This window comes from Hemiscyllium ocellatum, chromosome 1, assembly GCF_020745735.1.
Source record: "Hemiscyllium ocellatum isolate sHemOce1 chromosome 1, sHemOce1.pat.X.cur, whole genome shotgun sequence".
In the NCBI taxonomy this organism is placed as follows: Eukaryota; Metazoa; Chordata; class Chondrichthyes; order Orectolobiformes; family Hemiscylliidae; genus Hemiscyllium; species Hemiscyllium ocellatum.
In genome coordinates, this window is record NC_083401.1 from 163,182,648 (window position 1) to 163,205,999 (window position 23,352).

Sequence of the window (23,352 nt, forward strand, 5' to 3'; positions counted from 1 at the left end):
CATAGTTGGACAATACTTTGCATACTTTCTTAGTGTTCAGCAAGAAAAGTCAGTGAATTAACTTGGGTTGGAGTATCTCACAGAGAGGAGGGGGGAATACATTTGGAGAATGTGCATGAAGTCACAGAAAGGAAACATTCGTGAACTTGTTAGTTGAGTAACAATTTTAAAGTGACTAGAGGCATGATACATCATTTGGTTTGAGTGTCTGTAAAAGACATTGCTGGAAAAGGGTTAAATATTTATTTTAATGATCATGATGAGATCTACACAACTGCCACATGGGTTTTTTTTTTGCTTTTCTTTTGGAATAAACTTATGCTGTTTTTTTAAACGTATTTTTGCAGCATCATGTGAACACATACAGTTACTGACCACCATGTTAATCAAATTGCTAAAATAAAACTTCTTGTCTATCAAGCCAAGTTTCACATTGGAATTGACTTGATCAGGATTACCATCAGCTGGGATCATAATAAAAGAGGGCTTCTCTGAGATAGAAAATCAATGAAATTAAGAGGGGTCTATGATTTAGTAAAAACAATACTTTAAGGTATGATACAAAGAATTAAATTTTAAAATGACTTTGAATGTTACAAAGGCTTTTCTGGGAGTAGAAACTGGAACAGTGGGTTACTTGAAATTTTTGATTAAGTTAGCAGAGAAACTAAAGGTAAAAATTACAACAGGATCTTGAAAGGATAAGATGCTTGAAGTAATTACCAAGCATTTACAGCTAAAAGGAGAAAAATTTGAAATTGATATGTCACTACTAGAATTAGCTAAGATTCAGTGAGAAATGGAAACAAACTTGAATGAGAAATGAAACAACATGAGAATGAAAAGAAAATATCAATAGAAAATTGGGGAATGGAAAAGAGAACTGAAAATAAGAAAGCTTGAATTAGAAAATGAGGACAATGAAAAGAGTTTGAATTCCAAATAGAGAAAAGATTCAGACAATGTGACTTTGCGAGAGAAAAGCTTAAAGGAAGAAATGAGATAATAGCTCAGAAGATGATTCTGATTCCAGTGACAATTTGATTTAATTAGAAATTTGAGTACCTAAGTCTTTACAGTGTGATGTTGTGAGATATTTCACGCTTTTTGAAAAGGTAGTTGTGAAATTGAAGTAGTCAAACAATGTTTGAATAATAATGTTACAGTGTCCTGAGGGGTACAGCTGTAAATGCGTACTCCAGAAGAGCAACCTACAGACAATGAAGCTATTAAAAGAGTTAATCATAATGCTTGTAAACTTGTTCCTGAAGCTTATCAATTAAAACTTAGAACTATAAGAAAGAATCTTAATCAGACATTTTCCAAATCTGCAAAGGAAAAGTATTCTGGAATCAGTGATTGAAATCATTGAAGTTAGAGAAAAATTTGAAACTATGAAGGAAACAACAATTATAAAAAAATTCTAAAGTAGTGTTCTGGCAATCATTAAAACTTGATTTGATGAATGTCAAATACAAGTCGTTCTGGAATAATGCACATTCCGGAAGCAAAATTTGTCTATAACATTGCTGAAGAATTAGGGAACTGTGTTGTTGAAAATGCTTACCCCCTGTTTTCAATAGCATGATTCCAATGTTCTGCGCATACGCTAATTTTTCTGATGAAAACTCTGTGCCAATTTGCGCATGCACTGATGTCCACGCTGCTCTGCGCATGCACGATTTTGGTACTGGTCTTCTTGCTGTTCTATGCATGCACAAATGTCCCCACACCATTCTGCACATGTGCAATGGTCCGCATGACATCCTGCGCACGCACGATGTGAGCATCGGTCTTCGTGCTGCATTACTCATATGCGCAATGTCAGCTGCCAACAGAGCAGTTAGAGGTACTGTGCAGAGAGCATCTTTCTCATTTATCAAATGTAGAGGTAAATTTAATTTTGTTTTGTTAATAAATGTGAGGCTCACAGTCTTTCATTTTCAATGGCATGTCCTCTAAATGAGGGAGATGCCATGCTACCACTGAATGAGAATGTTTTGTCATGGTGTCATGGGACAATGTCATTTGTTGGAGTTTTCCAGGTACAGGGTGATTTATACTGCATGTAGCATTTAGAGTGCCATATCATAACTTGATTCATTTTGCTAATAGGAAAGAGTTCCATTCGGTCAGTATCCAATTTAACTGTGATCATTGTGACCATATCTTAGAAATCTGCATGAGGTATTGTGGAAGCTTCCATAATGCCTATAACTTTACAGATTCCTGCTTAATTCCAAGGACTGTGGGTAAAGTAGAAGGTAATGTACTTTGGTTGGAAGAATATAGACCATTTCTAAATAGGGAAAGACTTTGGAAGTGAGAAGCACAAGAGGACTTACAGGAGTCCTAGTTCAGGATTCTCTTAAGGGTAACATGTAGGTTCAGTTGGCAATTAGGAAGGCAAATGCAATATTAGCATGCATTTTGAGAGGGCGAAAATACAAAAACAGGTTTGTACTGCTTAGGCTGTACTGCATCTGGAATATTAAGAGTAATTTTGGGCCCTATATCTGAGGAAAAATGTTCTGGCCTTGGATTTGATTTAATTTGATTTGATTATTGTTATATGCTGAGGTATAGTGAAAAGTATTGTTTTCTGTGCTATCCAGGCAAATTATACCATATGTAAATACATCAGGGTAATAGAACAGAATGCAGAATATAGTGTTACAGCTACAGTGAAGGTGCAGAAAAAGATTAACTTACGTATATGAGAGGTCTGTTCAAAAGTCTGATAGTGGGAAAGAAGCTGTTCTTGAATCTGTTGGTATGTGTTTTCAAACTTTTGTATCTTCTGCCTGACGGAAGAGGGTGGAAGAGAGTATAACCGGGTTTGGAAGGGTATTTGATGATGTTGGCTGCTTTCCCAAGGCAGCAGGAAATATAGACCGAATCAATGGAGGGAAGGCTGGTTTGCATGGTGGACTGGAGTTCCAGAGAAAGTTTACAAGAATGATCTGCGAGATGAAGGGCTCATCTTAGGAGGAACGATTGAGGACGCTGGATCTGTACTTGATGGAGTTTAGAGGATAAGGGGGATCTAATTGAAACCTAGAGAATACTGAGACCACTGGATAGAGTAGACATAAAGAAGATATTTCCATTACTAGGAGAGACTATGAACCACAGGCACAGTCTCAGAATGAAGGCACAACACGACAGGACTGAGATGAGGAGGAGTTTCTGAAGCCAGGGAGTAGTGAATCTCATTGAGGAACTCATTGTCACAAAAAGCTGTGGAAACCAAGTCATTGAGTGTATTTAAGTCAGAGACAGATAGGTTCTTAATTAGTAAGGGGATCAAAGGTTATTTGGAGAAGACAAGAGAATGGGGTTGAGAAAATATCAGCCAAGACTGAATGGTGGAGCAGACATGGTAGGTTGAATGGCCTAATTTTGCTCCCATATCTTATGGTCTTACAGCTGGATGCCTCACAGTAAGAGCTATCCTCTCCTACTATGGCCAATAACTCCATTTTACAACTCCTGACTGAGGCCAAGCCTTGATACTGGGGTCATCAACCTTCAGAAAATTGCCTCCTCAAGATGAGGCTCCCATGCATGGCCAGGTCTGAGTGTTTCTTGCAGTATGTTACAGACAGAATGTGCCACAACCTTTGCATGCTGTACTCTGAACAACTGGAACAGGCACAAAGGGGAAGGAATGAATAAAGAAGAGCTGTTGGATGTGGGAGATTAGGGAACAGTTGACTGTCCCTGGAAACTGTGTCTGCAGGAGGTATGTTTAGATCTGTCTCCTTTCAGACCATCTGGACCATTGGAGAGGCAGTTAGAGTCACTGAGGAGCATACAGGAAACAGAGAGTGTGACAGTTTACAGATGTAGAGAGGTGGTTACACTGCAGATTTAGTCAGATAGATGGGTGACTGTCAGAAGTGGCAGCCAGATCTTGGACACCAAGAACGAATCTTATGATCAGCGGGCTTTGTCAAGGTTCAGAAGAGTAATTGCTATAAGTAACTCTCCTGTCAGGGAGAACACGTGTTGTGGCTGTGAGCATGAATTCAGGATGGTATGTTGCCTCAATGGTGCCAAGGTCAAGGATGTCTCAAAGCAGTTGCATCATATTGTCAAAGAGGAGTGAGAAGCTGGAAGGTTTCGTACACATTGGCAAGAATGACTTGAAAGGGTTGAGGCAGAATGTATATAAGAAGTTAGGTAGAAGGTTAAAAAGCAAAAACGCCAAAGGGAGTTGCCTCCAGTGCCATGTATTATTGAGAGTAGAAACAGAAGACAGGGTAGATAAATTAATGGCTGAGGAGATGGTGTAGTGGACGATTCAGATTTTGGATCATTGGGATCTCTGCTGGGGCAAAAAAGACCTGTTCAAAAGGGATGGGTTTCACCTGAACTGGAGGGATACCTGGCATGGAGATTTGCTAGTGCTATTCGGGACTCTTTAAACTCATAGAGGAGATGTGTGGGAGGATCCTAAGCTGTGGTGAGAATAGAAAGATTGGTGAAGATGGTTCAGAATTTTAAAAACCAAGGAAGTTAATGAGAAAAAGCAGGCAAGACCAAGGCAGTGAATGAGGTAACTGTGAAGGATTAAACTGCATTTATTTCAATGCAAGGAGTCTTACAGGTAAGACAGATGAACTCAAGGCATCATTGCTACTACAGAAACATGGGTGAGGGAGGGACAGGATTGGCAGTTCAAAGTTCCAGAGTTTAGATAGAAAGGGAGGCAAGAGGAGGAGGAGAAGTGGCATTTTCGATGAAGAGAAACATTATTGCCGTACTTAACGAAGATATTTCTGAGAGACCGTCCAGTGAAGCTATATGGATGGAACTCAGAAATAAGAAGATGATCACCTTAATGGGATTGTACTATAGGCCCCCAAATAGTCAGACGGAAATTGAGGAGCAAATATGTAGGGAGATCTCTGATATTATCTAAGGACAATAGCCTGTAGTAGTAGGGAATTTTAATTTTCCAAACTTTACCAGGTCTGCAATAAAGGCTTGGATGGGAAGAAATTCATTAAATGTGTTCAAGAAGATTTTCTTTATCAATATGCAGGTGTACCTACCTGCAAAATTTGACCTTTTATTGGGAAATAAGGCAGGGCAAGAGAATGAAGTATTAGTGCGGAAGTACTTTGGGACCAGTGATCATAATTCTATTAGTTTTTAAATAGTTAAGGAAAACGAAAGGCCTTCTTAAAAGTTAAAGTTCTTAATTGGAGTAAGGCAAATTTTGAGACAGAAACTTTCACAACTTGGAAAAGCTCAGATCTTTGGAAAGAAATCAGAGTTGATGTTTTGAGTCAAGTGACCCTTCTGCTGAGCTTTAGCAGCAATTTCTGCTTTTATTTCTGAGTTCCTGTATCTGCAGTTCTTTCGGTTTTTATTTAACTTTCAAAAGTTAATTGGAGTAGACTGTTGGTAGGTAAAAGGACAACTGGCAAATGGGGATCTTTAAAAACTGAGATAACGGGAGTTCAGAGGCATTATTTTCCTATTAGAGTGAGGGGTAAGACTGGTAAGAGTAGCGAACAATGGGTGAATAAAGATATCTAAGCTCTGGTCAAGAATAAGAAGGTGTTATACATTAGGCATAGACAACTGGGATCAAGTGAATCTCTTGAAGAATATAAGGGGTATAGAGGCATTCTTAAGAGGCAAATTGGAGGACAAAGAAAGAATATATGATAGCCTTGGCAGATAAGTTTAAGGAAATCCTAAGAGAGGCTACAAGTACACTAAGAGCAAAAAAAAACTAGGATGAGAATAAGGCACCTTAAAGATCAACAAGGTTCTCTAAGCGTGGAATCACTGGAGACGGGAGAGATACTGAACAAATATTTCACGTCAGTTTTTAATATGGAGAAAGAAATGAAGACCAAAGAACTTGGGAAAGAAATATCGATGTCGTTAAAGCGTCTACATTACAGAGGAAGCAGTGCTAGAGCTCTTAAAAACATAAAAGTAGATAAATCTCTGGACTGATCAAATATCCCAGAATGTTGTAGGAACTTCATGAAAAAATTGTGGGACCCTAGTGGATATATTTGTATCATCTACAGCCACACATGAAGTGTCAGAGGACTGGAGGGTGGCCAATGTTGTGTATTTATTTAAGAAAGGCTGGAAGGAGAAGCCTGGCAACTGTAGAGCTAGGAGTCTGACATCAGTGGTGAGGAAGTTGTTGGAGGGGATTCAGAGACATGGGATTTAAATGCATTTGATGAGAAAAGGACTGATTAGGGATAGTCTGGGAGAAAGTGAGGACTGCAGATGCTGGAGATCAGAGCTGAAAAATGTGTTGCTAGAAAAGCGCAGCAGGTCAGGCAGCATCCAAGGAGCAGGAGAATCGACGTTTTGGGCATAAGCCCTTCTTCAGGAATGAGGAAGGTGTGCCAAGCAGGCTAAGATAAAAGGTAGGGAGGAGGGACTTGGGGGAGGGGCATTGGGAATGCGATTCACCTGCTCCTTGGATGCTGCCTGACCTGCTGTGCTTTTCCAGCAACACATTTCTCAGCTCTGATTACAGATAGCCTGCTAGCTGCATGTGTAGGGAATTGTCTCTCACAAACTTGTTGGGAGTTTTGACGACATAACCAAAAAGACTGATGAAGGCACAGCAGTAGACATTGTCTAGGTGAACTGAAATAAAGTCTTTGATAAGCTTACACATGGTAGACTAATTTGTAAAATTAGATCACTAGGATTCAGGGTGAGCTTGTCAATTGGATACAAATTTAGCTCAACGGCAGGAAACAGAGTGAAGGTGGAAGATTGTTTTTCGGACTAGAGGTTTGTGACCAGTGGTGTTCCACAGTGAACAGTGCTGGTGCCACTTTTGTTTGTCATTTATATAAATGAATTGCATGCAAATTTAGAAAGCATGGTTAGTACGTTTACAGATGACACCAAAATTAGTGGTATAGTCAACAGTGAAGAACAGTATCTAAGATTACAAAGGGATCTTGTTCAATTGGGCCAATCGGCCAAGGGGTGACAGATGGAGTTTAACTAAGATAAATGCGAGGTATTGCATTTCGGTAAAACAAGGGCAGGACTTGTATAATTAAAAGTGTCTTGGGTACTGTCGTAGAACTTGGCTCTAGGGGTTCAGATACACAATTCTTTGAAGTTGAGTCACAGATAGACTGTATGATTAAGAAGGTATTTAGCATGCCTGCCTTCATTGCTTAGATCACTGAGTATAGGAATTGGGACATCCTGTTGAGGTTGTACAGAATGTTAGTGAGGCCACTTCTGGAGTACTCTTTACATTCTGATTGCTCTGCTATAGAACAGATATTATTAAATTAGAGTGGGTTCAAAAAGATTGACCAGGATGTTGCTGGGACTGGAGGGTTTAAGTTATAAGCAGAGACTGGGACTTTTTCATTGGAGTATAAATGGTTGACAAAATCATGAGCACTATATATAAGGTGAATAGCAAAAGGACTTTCCCCTAGGTTCGGGTGAGTTCAAAACTAGGGGGTATAATTTTAAGATGACTGGAGAAGGATTTAAAAGGGACCTGAGAGGCAATGTTTTTGTAGAGGGTGATTCTTACATAAAATAAACTGCCACAGAAAGTGGTACAGTTACATCATTTAAAGGCATCTGTATGATACGTGAATAGGAAAGGTTTAGAAGGATATAGACCAAATGCAGGCAAGTGGGACAAGTTTAGTTTGGGATTATAGTCGGCTTGGACGAGTTGGACTGAAAGAGTCATACAGCACGGAAACAGAGCTATGACTCTAAGAGCTGTGGAAATAGCAGTACTATTTCAGGGAACAAGATGAGGACATTGATTAGGAGGAACATTAGCTTCACCATGATAGAGTGTAGAAATGTTGGATACAACAAGCCAGACTTATGTGTTATGAACTGAAGCTGAATTGAGTGGCCATCATCTACTGATCGTAAATGTATTGACGCTGTTAAAGCAAGCAACCCCTAATTTATTCCAAATTGCAAATGCAGCTTTTTCAGTTTGCTCTTTCTTAAGACAGCAATGAAGGCTACCTCAAAGTACAACAGGATCTTGATCAGATGGGCCAATGGGCTGAGAAGTGGCAGATGAGCTTAATTTAGATAAGTGATGCATTTTGGAAAGGCAAATCAGTGCAGGACTTATACACTTAATGGTAAGGTCCTGGAGATTGTTGCTAAATGAAGAACTTGGAGTGCAGGTTCATAGTTCATTGAAAGCGTAGTTGCAGTGGGTAGGATAGTGAAGGTGGTGTTTGGTATGCTTGCCTTTATTGGTCAGTGCATTCAGTGTAGGTGTTGGGAAGTCATATTGGGGCTATATAGGACATTGGTTAGGCCACTTTTGGAATAATGCATGGAATTCTGGTCTCTCTGGTATAGGAAAGATTTTGTGAAACTTGAAAGCGTTCAAAAAAGATTTACAAGCATGTTGCCAGAATTGGTGAGTTGAGGCATAGGGAGAGGCTGAATAGACTGGCATTATTTTCCCTGGAGCGTCGGAGGTTGAGGGGCAGTCTTATTGAGACTTATACAACCAGGAGGAACATGGATGGAGTAAATAGTCAAGGTGAGGGAGTCTAAAACTAATGGGCACAGGTTTAGGTTGAGAAGGGAAATATTTAAAACGGGCCGAAGGGGCAACTTTTTCATGCAGAGGGTCGTACATGTATCAAATGAGTTGCCAGAGAAAGTGGTGGAGGCTGGTACAATTACAACATTTAAAAGGCATCTGGGTGGGTATGTGAATGGGAAGGGATTAGAGGGATGCGGGCAAATGCTAACAAATAGAACTAGAATTACTTAGGTTATTGGATCGGCATTGACAAGTAGGGTCGAAGAGTCTGTTTCCGTGCTACATATCTCTATGACTCTAAGACATCATATTTACAAATTTAAGATTCTGTTTGTATAGCAACCCCAGGCTCTATAAATGCTGTGCAGGGAGCCTGCTCTGTGGTCATAGAGATGTACCGCATGGAAACAGACCTTTCGGTCCAACCCGTCCATGCTGACCAGATATCCCAATCCAATCTAGTCCCACCTGCCAGCACCCGGCCCATATCCCTCCAAACCTTTCCTATTCATATACCTATCCAAATGCCTCTTAAATGTTGCAATTGTACCAGCCTCCACCACTTTCTCTGGCAGCTTATTTCATACACATACCACCCTCTGTGTGAAAAAGTTGCCCGGTAGGTCTCTTTTATATCTTTCCCCTCTCACCCTAAACCTATGTCCTCTCGTTCTGGACTCCCCCGCCCCAGGGAAAAGACTTTGCCTATTTATCCTATCCATGCCCCTCTTAATTTTGTAAACTTCTATAAGGTCACCCCTCAGCCTCTGATGCTCCAGGTGAAGCCTATTGGCCTTCAGTTCATGTTGGATGACCAAACAGGCATCTGCAGTGGTGGTATTTGAACCAACGTCCCAAGAACATTCACCTGGAGTTCTGGTATATGATCCAAGTGACTTTATCATAAAGCTACTGACTCCCTTCAGAATATGATTGTTATGAAATCCTTGTGTGTTTCATGTAGATATATTAATGCTGTCAACTTAAATGAAAAAAAAGTGAGCAGATTCAAAATATCTTCTCGGGTTTTTTTTATGGGGGGGATGACATAATTCAAATTTCTAATGCTATTGTTATTTGGGAACTTGGATTCTACAATTGAAGTAAATGGGCTTTCACTTTCAGTTCTATGAAGGTGACTTTTAAGGGTCAGAAACCCATTTGTTTTATCAGTGAGTGCACAGCATTTCCAATAAATCATGTGAATCAAGCTAGATGATGAGACAGCTACCTGGTGAAAATGTTGCTGAAGTGTTTGCTAATTTGAGCTTTTACAACCTAGATAAAGAAAGGACAGAAGCAGGTGTAATTCATAAGAAACCAATGGATTGGTTAGCAGCCTAAAAGTATCTAAGTACTTGAGATTTTAGAGAAGATTTGTAGCTCAGGTTGATGCTCAGATTGTAAGTTTGCTCACTGAGCTGGCAGGTTTGTTTTCAGACGTTTTGTCACTGTGCTAGGTAACATCATCAGTGACCAATGTTTCTTCGGAGGCTGTTCTGACCTGCTTGCTATTTATGTGTCTTGATTTGTTGTGGTAAGTGATATCATTTCTGGGTTCTTTTTCTGAGAGTTTGGTAAATGGGGTCCAAATCGATATAGAGTCATAGAAATGAACAGCATAGTCCAACTCATCCATGCCAATCAGATATCCCAACTCAATCTCGTCCCACCTGCCAGCAACTGGCCTTCATCCCTCCAAACATTTCCCATTCATATACCCATTCAGATGTTTTCTAAATGTTGCAATTGTACCAGCCTCCACCACTTCCTCTGGCAGCTCATTTCATACACATACCACCCTCTGCATAAAAAAGTTGCCCAGTAGGTCTCTTTTATATCTTTCCCCTCTCACCTTAAACCTATGCCCTCTGGTTCTGGACTCCCCCACCTCAGGGAAAAGATTTTGTCTATTATTCTTTCCATGCCCCTCATAATTTTGTAAACCTCTATAAGGTCACCCCTCAGCCTCCAACCCTCCAGGGAAAACAGCCCCAACCTATTCAACCTCTCCCTAAAGCTCAAATCCTCCAACTCTGGCAACATCCCTGTAAATCTTTTCTGAACCCTTTCAAGTTTCACAACATCTTTCCAATATGAAAGAGATCAGAACTGCACGCAATATTCCAACAGTGGCTTAACCAATGTCTTGTACAGCCGCAACATGACCTCCCAACTCCTGTACTCAATACTCTGACAAATAAAGGAAAGTATACTAAATGCCTTCTTCACTGTCCTATCTACCTGCGACTCCACTTTCAAGGAGCTATGAACCTGCACTCCAAGGTCTCTTTGTTCAGCAACACTTCCATTAAGTGCATAAGTCCTGCTAAGATTTGCTTTCCTAAAATGTAGCACCTCACATTTATCTAAATTAAACACCACTTGCCACTTCTCAGCCCATTGGCCCATCTGGTCAAGATCCCGTTGTAATCTGAGATAACCTTCTTGACTGTCCACTACACCCCCAATGTTGGTATCATCTGCAAACTTACTAACTATACCTTTTATGCTCACATCCAAATCACTTATATAAATGATGAAACATAGTGGATCCTTGTAGCATTCCACTGGTCACAGGCCTCCAGTCCGAAAAACAACCTTCTACCACCACCCTCTGTCTTCTACCTTCGAGCCAGTTCTGTATCCAAATGGCTAGTTCTCCCTGTATTCCATGAGATCTAACCTTGCTAACCAGTCTCCCATGGGGAACCTTGACGAATGCCTTACTGAAGTCCATATAGATCATGTCCACCGCTCTGCCCTCATCAATCTTTTTTGTTACTTCTTCAAAAAACTCAGTCAAGTTTGTGAGATATGACTTCCCATGCACAAGGCCATGTTGACTATCCATAATCAGTTCTCATCTTTCCAAATACATGTACATCCTGTCCCTCAGGATTCCCTCCAACAACTTGCCCACCACCGACATCAGATTCATTGGTCTATAGTTCCCTGGCTTGTCCTGACCACCTTTCTTAAACAGTAGCATCACCTTAGCCAACCTCCAGTCTTCCAGCACCTCACCTATGACTACCAATGATACAAATAGATATATTGTTAATAGAGTTCCTGTTTGAATGCCAGGCTTCTAGGAATTCCGTGCATATCTTTGTTTAGCCTGTCCCAAGATGGACGTATTATCCCAGTCGAACTGGTGTCCTTCTTCGTCTGTGTGTATGGATAGCAGTGATAGTTGGTCATGTTTATTGGTGGCTAGCTGGTGCTCACGTATCCTAATGTTTGTCACAGTCCTCTCAGGGTACTCTGCGTATGATGTCTGTTCTACTGGCTGTGGGTATGGCGTCCTTAAAATTCCTTAGACTTGTAGTCCCACTTCCCGGCACACTGCCATACAGGTGAGCAAAGGAACTGCAACACAAACTGAAATACCTAGATGACTCAACCACTCGACACAGGAATTCCTGACACCAAAGACGCCAAGGTAGAGGATGACGAGGTCATGATTTCCTTTGACATGAAGGATCTATTCACATCAATAAACATCATCCTGGCCAAAGAAACACTGGCCTCACTGCTAGACAAACCAAGGACACAAATAACTGACAGCACCATCTCCATCAGCAAGGATAGCATCCTCAAACTACTATAACTGTGCCTCACAACCCATTTCACCCTCAATGACACGACCTACAAACAAATCAATAGGACGCCTATGGGATCACCAATATCAGAAGTCTTAGCAGAAGCAGTTATGCAGAGGTTAGAACGAACAGCCTTCCCTCGATCCAGCCCATGCTTTGGGTCCACTATGTGGGTGACATCTTTATCATCATGAAATGCAACAATATAGAAGAAACATACAAGCACATAAACAACATTCTTACCAATATAAAATTCACCAAAGAGAACAATAACTGACTTCCTATACATCACAGTAGAACAAAAAGCTAATGGAGAGGTGCAGGCCAGCATCTACAGGAATGCCAGTCACACTGACCAGATACTCAACTGCAGGAGCAAACATCCTAACACCCACAAATGGAGCTGCATTGGGACATTATTTAAAAGGGCCACAACACACTGCAGCACCCAAGAACTACGAAAAGCTGAGGAAAAACATCTATATTTATGATAAGATCTTTGAAAGTTCTGTAGTATTAGTTTCCCCCTTTGTCTGATAAACTTAAATTATTTTATTAAAAGTACATTGGCCACATATGTGACTAGGGTCAGAGATTGACCAGCATGGCAACCAAATAGCAGACTTAAAACTAACAGTCCATCAAGGACCATTCTTGCATCTGACTTGTCTAGTATTATGATCAACTGGGATCATGACACTTTCAAACCAAGGTGGCATTTTTTTATTCCAGGAAGTCCAAGAGTGAAGGACAGAACATTTTATACACGTTTCTAAACTTTTGTTTACAGAGAAACATATTACAAACCATATACTTTTCCAAACAGCAACCCCAGTTCAACCTACTCTTGTTTATACATGGACAAATTAATCCATCGTCCAAGTCTACTTCTTACATGCAACTAAACAAAATCAATTTATAAATATTAATCATGAGCGTACCAAACACTGCCATCATGATGAGTGATGGAGAAGTGATGCTGGAGATGCTAATACCCGTTTCTTAATTTTCTACAAAGAAGTACACCATCTTGGAGCTAGAACTTGGAACCTGTGGGCGGCACAGTAGCACAGTGGTTAGCACTGCTGCCTCACAGCGCCAGAGACCTGGGTTCTATTCCCACCTCAGGCGACTGACTGTGTGGAGTTTGCACATTCTCCTCGTGTCTGCGTGGGTTTCCTCCGGGTGCTCCGGTTTCCTCCCACAGTCCAAAAATGTGTGGGTTAGGTGAATTGGCCATGCTAAATTGCCCGTAGTGTTAGGTGAAGGGGTAAGTGTAGGGGAATGGGTCTGGGTGGGTTGCGCTTCGGCGGGTCGGTGTGGACTTGTTCGGCCAAAGGGCCTGTTTCCACATTGTAAGTAATCTAATCTAATCTAGAAATGTGAAAGGCTCATGTGGACCCTAAGAGCTAGAAACACCAGAAATTATTTTAATGATTTTTTTTGGGGAGTGTGGGGTGTAGCCCCAAATATTCATTGTGCCCAGGGACCCAAGGATTCCTAATTCATCCCTGATTAAGAACATTAACATTCTAGGTACATTACACAAGTTTTGGGAAGTCTTTTTTTCTTTAATTCTCATTTTCAGGAGATTGCACACCATTAGCAATTTAGGTATTTGTTATTTGTCTCTTTGGGAATCTGGTGGTTTCCTCTTAAACTACTTTAGTCCATATGGTCAAAACACTTCATAATGCGCTAAGGTTATGAATATCTCCATCTTCAGAATAAAATGTTTTAAAAATACAGAACTGCCTGATCAAATATGAGAAAATGCTGTTTGGTACTGTTCTTCCATTTCAAAACAAAGCTTTTCTTCAAGCAGCTAATTACATCTTAGATTTAACAGAAATTTAGCCAATTTAATCCAACTCTTCAAGTAAAATTAAAATGTCAACTGAGGGCAAAGCTAACACTATAAATGAGGATGTGCATCTTATGGAACTAGGCTATGAATTCACACTTTAAGGCTTAACTTTGTAAATTGGAGACTGTTGTATCACAGATGTAAACTGTAAGAGAACAGATTAAAATTTCCATTCAGCTTTTAATACAAGAAATCATACTTTAACAAAATGTCAAATTACTCCTGTATTCTGAGATTAATAAGAGAAAAGTACAGAGAATGCATTTGTTCAGACCAGATTTCACTACAGCTGGTCTTAAGGGATCAGTCACAGGCTTTCAGGCTTTGCTAATTTAAAACAGCATCCATGGAACAGTATTTGAAGTAAATTAAAAAGCAATGCTGTAAAATGTAAATCAAAATACTTGCATAGAAAAAAATGGCAGTCAAAGTCTCAGATATTGTACATTTTTCAATGGGAGTTTCTAAAATTATCCTAGATACCATGAAATTACTAATTCCTCAAATATAAACAGCCATTCACGACAGTAGCTACCAACTATTTGCACACTTGTAGTGACGAAATTACTTATGTTTAAACATGTAATACATAAACTGTTGAACATGATGTCGTGTAGATAACAACAATAAGTTACATTTATATAGTACATTGAACTGCTAACCACTGCCTATGGTGAAACATTACATGGCACATTATGTTTGGCAATATGTAAATGCATGATCAAAGATTAAATGGAAGACACCAGAGGTTGCATGCCATTCACCAGTTAGATCAATGCCAAACAACTGTAATCAGCATGGTTTTGTGAAGGGCAGATCGTGCCTCACAAACCTAATTGAGTTCTTTGAGAAGGTGACCAAGGAAGTGGACGAGGGTAAAGCAGTAGATGTGGTGTATATGGATTTTAGTAAGGCGTTCGATAAGGTACCCCATGGTAGGCTACTGCAAAAATTACGGAGGTATGGCATTGAGGGTGCATTAGAGGTTTGGATTAGGAATTGGCTGGCTGGAAGGAGACAGAGGGTAGTAGTTGATGGTAAAGATTCATCTTGGAGTGCAGTTACTAGCGGTGTTCCACAAGGATCTGTTTTGGGACCATTGCTGTTTGTCATTTTTATAAATGACCTGGAGGAGGGGCTTGAAGGCTGGGTGAGCAAGTTTGCGGATGATACGAAAGTCGGTGGAGTGGTGGACAGCGAAGAAGGATGTGGCAGGTTACAGCGGGATATAGATAAGTTGCAGAGCCGGGCAGAAAGGTGGCAAATGGAGTTCAATGTAGCTAAGTGTGAAGTCATTCACTTTGGTAGGAGTAACAAGATGATGGATTACTGGGCTAATGGTACATTACTTGTGGATGAACAGAGGGATCTTGGTGTCCATGTACACAGATCTCTGAAAGTTGCCACCCAAGTAAATAGTGCTGTGACGAAGGTATATGGCGTACTGGGCTTTATTGGTAGAGGAATTGAGTTCCAGAGTCCTGAGGTAATGTTGCAGTTGTATAAGACTCTGGTGCGGCCTCATCTGGAGTACTGTGTGCAGTTTTGGTCGCCATACTACAGGAAGGATGTGGAGGCACTGGAACGGGTGCAGAGGAGGTTTACCAGGATGTTGCCTGGCATGGTAGGAAGATCGTATGAGGAAAGGCTGAGGCACTTGGGGCTGTTCTCATTGGAGAAAAGAAGGTTTAGGGGAGATTTGATAGAGGTGTACAAGATGATTAGGGGTTTAGATAGGGTTGACAGTGAGAACCTTTTTCCGCGTATGGAGTCAGCTGTTACTAGGGGACACAGCTTTAAATTAAGGGGAGGTTGGTATAGGACAGATGTTAAGGGTAGATTCTTTACTCAGCAAGTTGAGAGTTCATGGAATGCCCTGCCAGTATCAGTGGTGGACTCTCCCCCTTTATGGTCATTCAAGCGGGCATTGGAGGTTATTGGGCTAGTGTAGGTTAGGTAGGCTTCGGTCGGCGCAACATCGAGGGCCGAAGGGCCTGTACTGCGCTGTATTTTTCTATGTTCTATGTTCTATAAATAGCAAACCACAGAACTACCATAATATTACATCAAAGCTGGCTTGTCCAAGGAAATTAGGAGTTACATCAGACCCATTTGAATCTGAAGACTCCACAATATGCTTTTTCTGCACTAAGCATAAGACAGCTAATAGGAGAAAGTGAGATTGCAGATGCTGGAGATCAGAGTCGAAAAGTGTGGTGCTGGAAAACACAAGAGGCCAGGCAGCATCCAAGGAACAGGAGAGTTGACGTTTCAGGCATAAGCCCTTCATCAGGAATGTTGGAGGAGAGGGCTGAGAAATAAACAGGAGGGTGGGGGTGGAGGGCAAGGTGGCTGAGAAGGCGATAGGTAGATGCAGGTGTGGGTTGATAGTGATAGGTTGGAAGGGAGATGCAGAGAATAGGTGGGAAGGAAGATGGACAGGTAGGATGGTTCAAAAGGGTGGTGCTGAGTTGGGAGGGTTGGATCTGGGATGGGCGGGGGTGAGGGGACATTAGGAAACACGTCAAATCGAAGTTGATGCCATGTGGTTGAAGGGTCCCATGGCAGAAGATGAGGCGTTATTCCTCCATTTGTCAAGTGGCTTGGATTTGGAGGTGGAGGTGGCCCAGGACTTGCATGTCCTTGGTGAAGTGGGTGGGAGAGTTGAAGTAATCGGCCACTGGGCGATGGGGTTGTTTAGTGAGTGCTTCCCAGAGATATTCCCTGAAAGGTTCCGGAAATTGGCATCTTGTCCCCCCACTGTAGAGGTGACCACACCGAGAGCAAACAGACACAGTAGATGAGGTGTTTGGAGGTGCAGGAAAATCTCTGCTGGATGTTAAAAGATCCTTTGGGGCATTGGACGGAGTAGAAGTGAAGAGGTGTGGGCACAGGTTTTACATCTCTTGTGGCAGCTGGGGAAGGTGTCGGGATTGGAAGCGAGGTTGGTGGGAGATAAGGATGTAACGAGGGAGTCACAGAGGGAATGGTCTCTGCGAAACGCAGATAGGGGTGGAGAGGGAAATATACCTCTAGTGTATGGTTTGATTGTAAGTGGTGGAAATGGCAGAGGATAATGTGCTGTATCCGGAAATTAGTGGAGTGGAAGGTGAGGACTGGGGGCTAGGGGTTCCTTGTTGTGGTTGGAGGAGTGAGGTTCAAGGGTGGAGGTATGGGTAGTAGAGATGATGTGCTGGAGAGCATTGTTGACCATGTGAGGGGGGAAATCGTGAACCTTGAAATAGGAGGTCACCTGGGATGTCCAGAATTGCTCTGTTTGGGATCAGATACAGTGGAGAAGGAAGGATTGGGAGTAAGGGATTGTGTTTTTGCTAGGGTGAGGGGGGGAAAACGGGAAGTGTGGTGATCCAGGTAGCTGTGAGAGTTGGTGGGTTTACTACGTTCCCCTCACCTCCACTGTCCTATTCATCTCAGCTTCCCCACCCCCACCACATTCCTGATGAAGGGCCTATGCCTGAAACATTGACTCTCTTAGTCCTCTGATGTTGCCTAACCTGCTGTGCCACACATTTTGACATAAGACAGCCACTGTCCTCTTGCATTAGGCCATAGATAACATGTATACAATGAATAGCTTGAATTCAGAACAAGTTTTCTTCATTCCCGAGAGAACAGAATTCATGACAACTGAAATTTATCAGGAAATGATTTAACTTTCAAAAACTTGGATTTTGAGAACTGCATTTCATAAAGTTTCATCATACAATGAGGGCACTCACTGAAAAGAAAGGATATAGCAGGGAAACTCATTATACAACCTCACTCTTTCCCCAGGAGAGACCTGCACTTCCTACAATACGCTTTCTCTTGATTTCAGTCTTGGCTCCAATCCACCTGCCTGAAATAGCATTTAAGGTCAAACAAATTGAACACCAGTGAAAGACAATAGTTGCACATGAATTTGATTTATCACGAAATAACTCCTAGGAATAGGAATGTGAAGAATGAATGAATATTTTGTGATAACTCACTGTCCCATTGAACGTTGTTGAGGGACACAGCCTACATGTTAGCCCTTTATTTGGATAATTATCCTGTCAAAAGCGAGGAGGTGTAATGCAGTTCAGCTAGTAACTTGGTCCATGGTATTCAACATAAACTATCAGCATTAGCTGTTAGGCTGTTAGTTATCACTTCATTAAATTACCAGTCTTTCAGGCTAATGCAAAATCCAGAAATAAGTTTATCAAGTTTAAATTGCTGAAGAAATTATATATCCAGTGAAATATAAACTCTAAGACTCTTCAGCTCACGTTACACGACAATGATATGTCAACGAAGCGAATCAGTCCTTCAGTATTAAACAAGTGCAGCTTTCAAAACTGAGATGGAGAGATTACTGTTAGTTAATAGTGTCAACAGTGCATCTTTCTCAATGTTGGAAAAAAAAAGGAATGATAGTATTTTTAAAAAGGTAAGAAGGAAGAAGTACTTGGAATTGCATTTTCAGAAAGAATATCAAACTGATGAAGGATATACTCTCAAAGTATTTTGGTTTATTTCCAGATGCTGATGAACCTGCTGGACACTTATTGGATTTCCAGTTCCAACTTGGAGAAAAAAGGCAGAGGTATTGGGCATTCTTGCACTGTTCTTAGAAGTTGATATGTTTTAATGCTAACTATTTATTTCCATGTGCTAACGTTTTTTTTAATGGTATGCTGTATCTGTCTGTGTTAAAAATAAAATGTTTGAGGTTGGAATTGAGATTGTGGTCTAAAGTTAGGCAGTTCTATGCATCTCTTGGATAGAGGAATAAAGACCTTTTAAAAAGTTTGTGCTTAAACACTGACAAAACAGTTTGAAATTGTTGATATACATTTGACTGCATCGCCCATATAAATGACAACAGTATTTCAAAATAGTATTCCAAATGTAGATTAATATTTTGTTGATCCCTGAACATATGTGTTCATTCTTCTTAGCCTAGCTAGCATTAATCTCCCAACTAATCCCGACGTCACTAAATTAGATTAACTGGTCATTTATCTCATTGCTGCTTGCGATCTTGTTATATGCAAATTGGTTTCTTGTTTCTCTTACACTACAATAACTCCACTTCAAAAGTACCTCAATGACTGCAAAGCATTTCTTCTGAGATAGTGAAAACACTAAATTAAAACAAGTTAGTATTTCTGTTACACCTTTGAACAAAATTTTATAAGTACCAATAATGTGGCAGGTTGCTTATAATTTTGTTCAGTCTCTATAACCCCAAGTATGTGAAGATTAGATACTGTGAAAATGCACGTATGATTATAATAATTGAATGGTATTAATCATACAAGATAAAACAATATTCATTTAAAATCTCTCCTCAGTCAGTTTTCAAAATGAATGTCAATTATTTCGTGAACTCATCTAAATGTTACATGGTCAACAATAATGAATTATTGAAGCATTACAAAAATAACAGTAAACCAGAAAAGTTCATGCTACTTATCTCTTAAACAACAATACCATTAATACTCCAACCAAGGGAAACATTTTCACAGTTCTTAAACTTTTAAGGGAAAACAATTTTCAGACACACATAAATTTTGCACTGTGAATGTGAACACCATTGTCTATTTTAAAAGATAATATTTTTTCAATGAAACATGAAGCATTGTTAGAGAATTCACTTGTACGAATTACTGAGCTAGTTTGAGAGAGTTAAATTAGTATGTACAATTCAAATAATATATTATGCTAAGATACTCCTGAGTTAATGGATGCATCTCAGTTCCTTCATTTGTTCAAACTAGTTTCCCCTAAAAATAAGCAATCAGCACTTACTATTAAAAAATACATATCGAACAAAAATATACATATCGAGTTGTTACTGGATTTTTTTTTCAGAAAAGGGGTATCAGTCAATCAAGCATTGTTCATCAAGAATTTCCAATGCTTTTATCAGTACTCAGTGTGCAGGAGAAAGCATTCAAAGATGCTGAAATAACAAAAAAAAAGCTACTTCCAATTGTGTTTTGCAACTGCAATGACATTATATTCACAAGTACTGCTTTAAAATGTTTATAACTTTTGACATACAGCAAGTGCACTAATGGCTTTACAGAACCACAGGCAAATCAGCTCCACTGGGGCCTGGCTGGTGTGCATTCAGATTATTTCCCCCTCTAACATGTTTCCAATTATCAAACATATATAGCTGCATTTGGAAAAAAGATTTCAAAGTCTGAATGACTAAGAGGTTCCCTCTTTTTTACTGTGCTGCAGCGTGATATGTAATGGTGCAGTTGTCATGCATCATTAAGTCTCTGGGGCAGTTAACAGAAATTGTATCAGAGCTACAGGCCTGTTTTCACCAATCTGCCAGTCACACATTCCAAAGCTCATTGGTGAAAGTCAAGAATAATATTTTCTATCACTAAATACAATTGTAGATCAAACAAACAAATCTGTGAAAACACCTGTGAGATACTTAGAACAAGTAAACTTTCTCTTGTGCTTGCTTCATAGCTACTTAGAATAAATTGGCAAACCAAAGATAGACTGAACCAAGGTTGAATTTTTTTCATATCTAATGCTTCTGCTGTGTCTAGTAATTCTGGCGAAAAAAACTCTTCTGGTTCATTCGCTCAAGCATTATGTCACTCTGTTTTCCCATGAACTTACCTCTCTTAGTACCAGGTCACTGATGGAATTCAGATTGACAGCTCCTTCATAGGTCAAGTAATAGAAGACATTGAGGCTTCGAACAGCCTCAGGCCCCTGCTGCTTATATCCAAAAATCAGGTCAATCCACTGGTGAAGCTGGCAGGAAACAAACTCACTCTCCAGAGCCTGCAAATCACAACAGGGGGTAATTTTAGTGTCAAATTAGAAATAGAGTTTCTAAACTAAGGACATATTTTACAAAATCTACTCCTTGATTGAGTTGTATTTAGACAATCAACTAATACATTGCAGCCCATTATGTTAGTGGCTTTGAAGCTTGGGTGTCCAGTCACCTGACCTCATTGGAGTATGTCTATTCTCTGAGTGGAAAAATCAAAACAGCAGAGGAGGATAAATCTAAAAGCAATGCCTCAATATTTTAAAATATTCCAGGCTTCCCAGTAAGTGAACATGGGCCTGATCTGTCATGAAAGTGAAGTGGGAGAGAGCATTCTCAGTCCTCTTACCCCCAGTATCCTATTTCTGTAAGTGATGGGGCATCTGGACACAACATCAATAAGCTAATGTTGGGTGATTGCTTAAAGTGTTTAAGGGTTCATCACAGCTAGCTGAAGACAGGTCTGAAGGCAAGTGGACTTCTATCTCCAAACATTCAGGTGAATTCTAAACCCAAAAGGCTTTCTTGCTGCTATTCATCAGACAGTCCAGTTTCCTGTCCTGTTTCTGGTCTCAGGCCCAAAGTAAAAGTATTGCCAGATTAAGGATTACTGCTCAGCTTGGATAGGGCTTGCACACTTTGATATGCTCTCCCAGCAAAACTATCAAATAAAACCATCAATTTTGGCCAGAGAGTAAGTGAGAACTTTAAGGCTATATAACCACTGTGATGACACTATGGCTTTAAGAGGTGTATTTTATCCCAGGCTTTTTTTTTGAGGAGAGGTTTTAAAGCAGAATGATGAGCTAGTGAAAGCCCATAAAAGTAAACAGCTTGAGAGGCCTTGTTTTTTTTTAAAAATTGGAACAACAGAAGCAGCCTGACTGGGAGGGACAAGCTCCTAGAGAACCTGGATTTTTAGTTTTCAGCTGTATCGGTTGCTAGGTTATGAAGCTAGGTGGGAGCTGCTATACATCTCTCCTTTCTACTCTCTCCCTCAGAGTTTTCTCTTAATGTTTTTCTTCTGGGATGGGAGAAATACCTGTCATACAATCTGCTTTACTGAATTTGCCTTTTTCCAAGGGTATGTTCATGGGATGTTACTATATTGGAACAGTTAAACAATAGTAGTAAAATAATCTATCATTCTGCTAAGTTTTTCAATAGACTCAAGTTATTCCAATTTCTTCTCTCGTTTGTTATATTTTAACAATAGTGTATGAATAAAGTGTGTTTTGCTTCAAATCTGGTAGTTTGACTCATTGAATTGCATCTAGAATGCAACACTTGGCACTTGCCTTTAAAATTAGAAATTGTTAGACCATCTTAATATATTTTGAGGGTGTTTGGTCTGATCCAATAACACCATCAAATTCAACTATAGCCCTGATTGTTTTAGAGCTGAAAATGTGTTGCTGGAAAAGTGCAGCAGGTCAGGCAGCATCCAAGGAACAGGAAATTCGACATTTCGGGCATAAGCCCTTCATCAGGAATTGTTTTAGAACCTGGCAATAAAGTTCAATAAACCATAAGGTTCCAACAAAAAAAATGCTAATTGTGACTTCAGAGAAAATAACAAAATAGCAGCTAACATTTATCTAGTGAACTGTTCCACCTAACAGTTCATTTTAAAGCATATAACACCAAATTAGAATGCAGAAAATAATCAGCATATTCAAATAAAATCAATTCTATTGCTCAAAGAATGAACTTGAATGACATGTATTGAGACAAATTTATCCTGAAATTACTGCCAGACTATTTTCATACAGTAAAATCTAAACAATTTCATATCATCAATCCCCAAATTTACAGATGCAGTCTGAGGAAACATTAGAAACCATACATCAAATGTTATAATTTATTTGCAAGGATATTACATGAACTTAGGTACTTAGATGAGTCAATATTACAATCTTCATTGGGATTTGTAGCAGATATAATGAAGATTACCGTGGAACAAGAAGGCAGTGCATGCTGTCTATATGGTCCCAGTTTCAATCAGATAGTTCTTTGAAGGAGAAGTAGAATTCTAGGATGGAGACTTCCAGTCTCAGAGGAGGAAATAAGAATGGGGAAGGGTGAATTGTACTGGGCAGATGCAAAACATCATATTCTTGTCATCAAGGAAATGTTCTGTGACTAAGTCTTTGTTGTGTAAGAGTATAAGGGTCTAAAATTATTAATACTGAGGAGCGCCTTAAGCCCGACTCATTGGAATGATGTTATATGGCTTATGTTAGGGGAAAGGTACTACCATGAGCAGGGATAAAGGGGTGTTTTTCAGGTTAGCAGCTGCTGACTAGTGGACATCCACAGGGGTCCATGTTAGGATCACAACTATTCACATTATCTGGACATAGGAACGGATGGCATTGTTGCTAAGTTTGCAGATGGCACAAAGATAGGTGGATGAACAGGTAACATTGAGGAAATGGGGACATTAGAGGATTTGGACAGGATAGGATAGTAGGTAAAGAAGTGACCAATGGAATACAACGCGTGAAAAAGGGAGGTTATGCAC

General features: G+C 40.1%; 1 protein-coding gene across 1 annotated transcript in view; it reads right to left on the bottom strand.

Annotated features, from left to right (window-relative positions):
• Window positions 1-23,352, bottom strand: part of lrba (LPS-responsive vesicle trafficking, beach and anchor containing) — an 866,835-nt gene that overhangs the window by 108,708 nt on the left and 734,775 nt on the right. Inside the window, exon 48 of the mRNA XM_060827381.1 lies at window positions 20,669-20,836. Within this exon, the coding sequence (XP_060683364.1) occupies window positions 20,669-20,836 (168 nt within the window). The remainder of the gene's footprint in view (window positions 1-20,668; window positions 20,837-23,352) is intronic.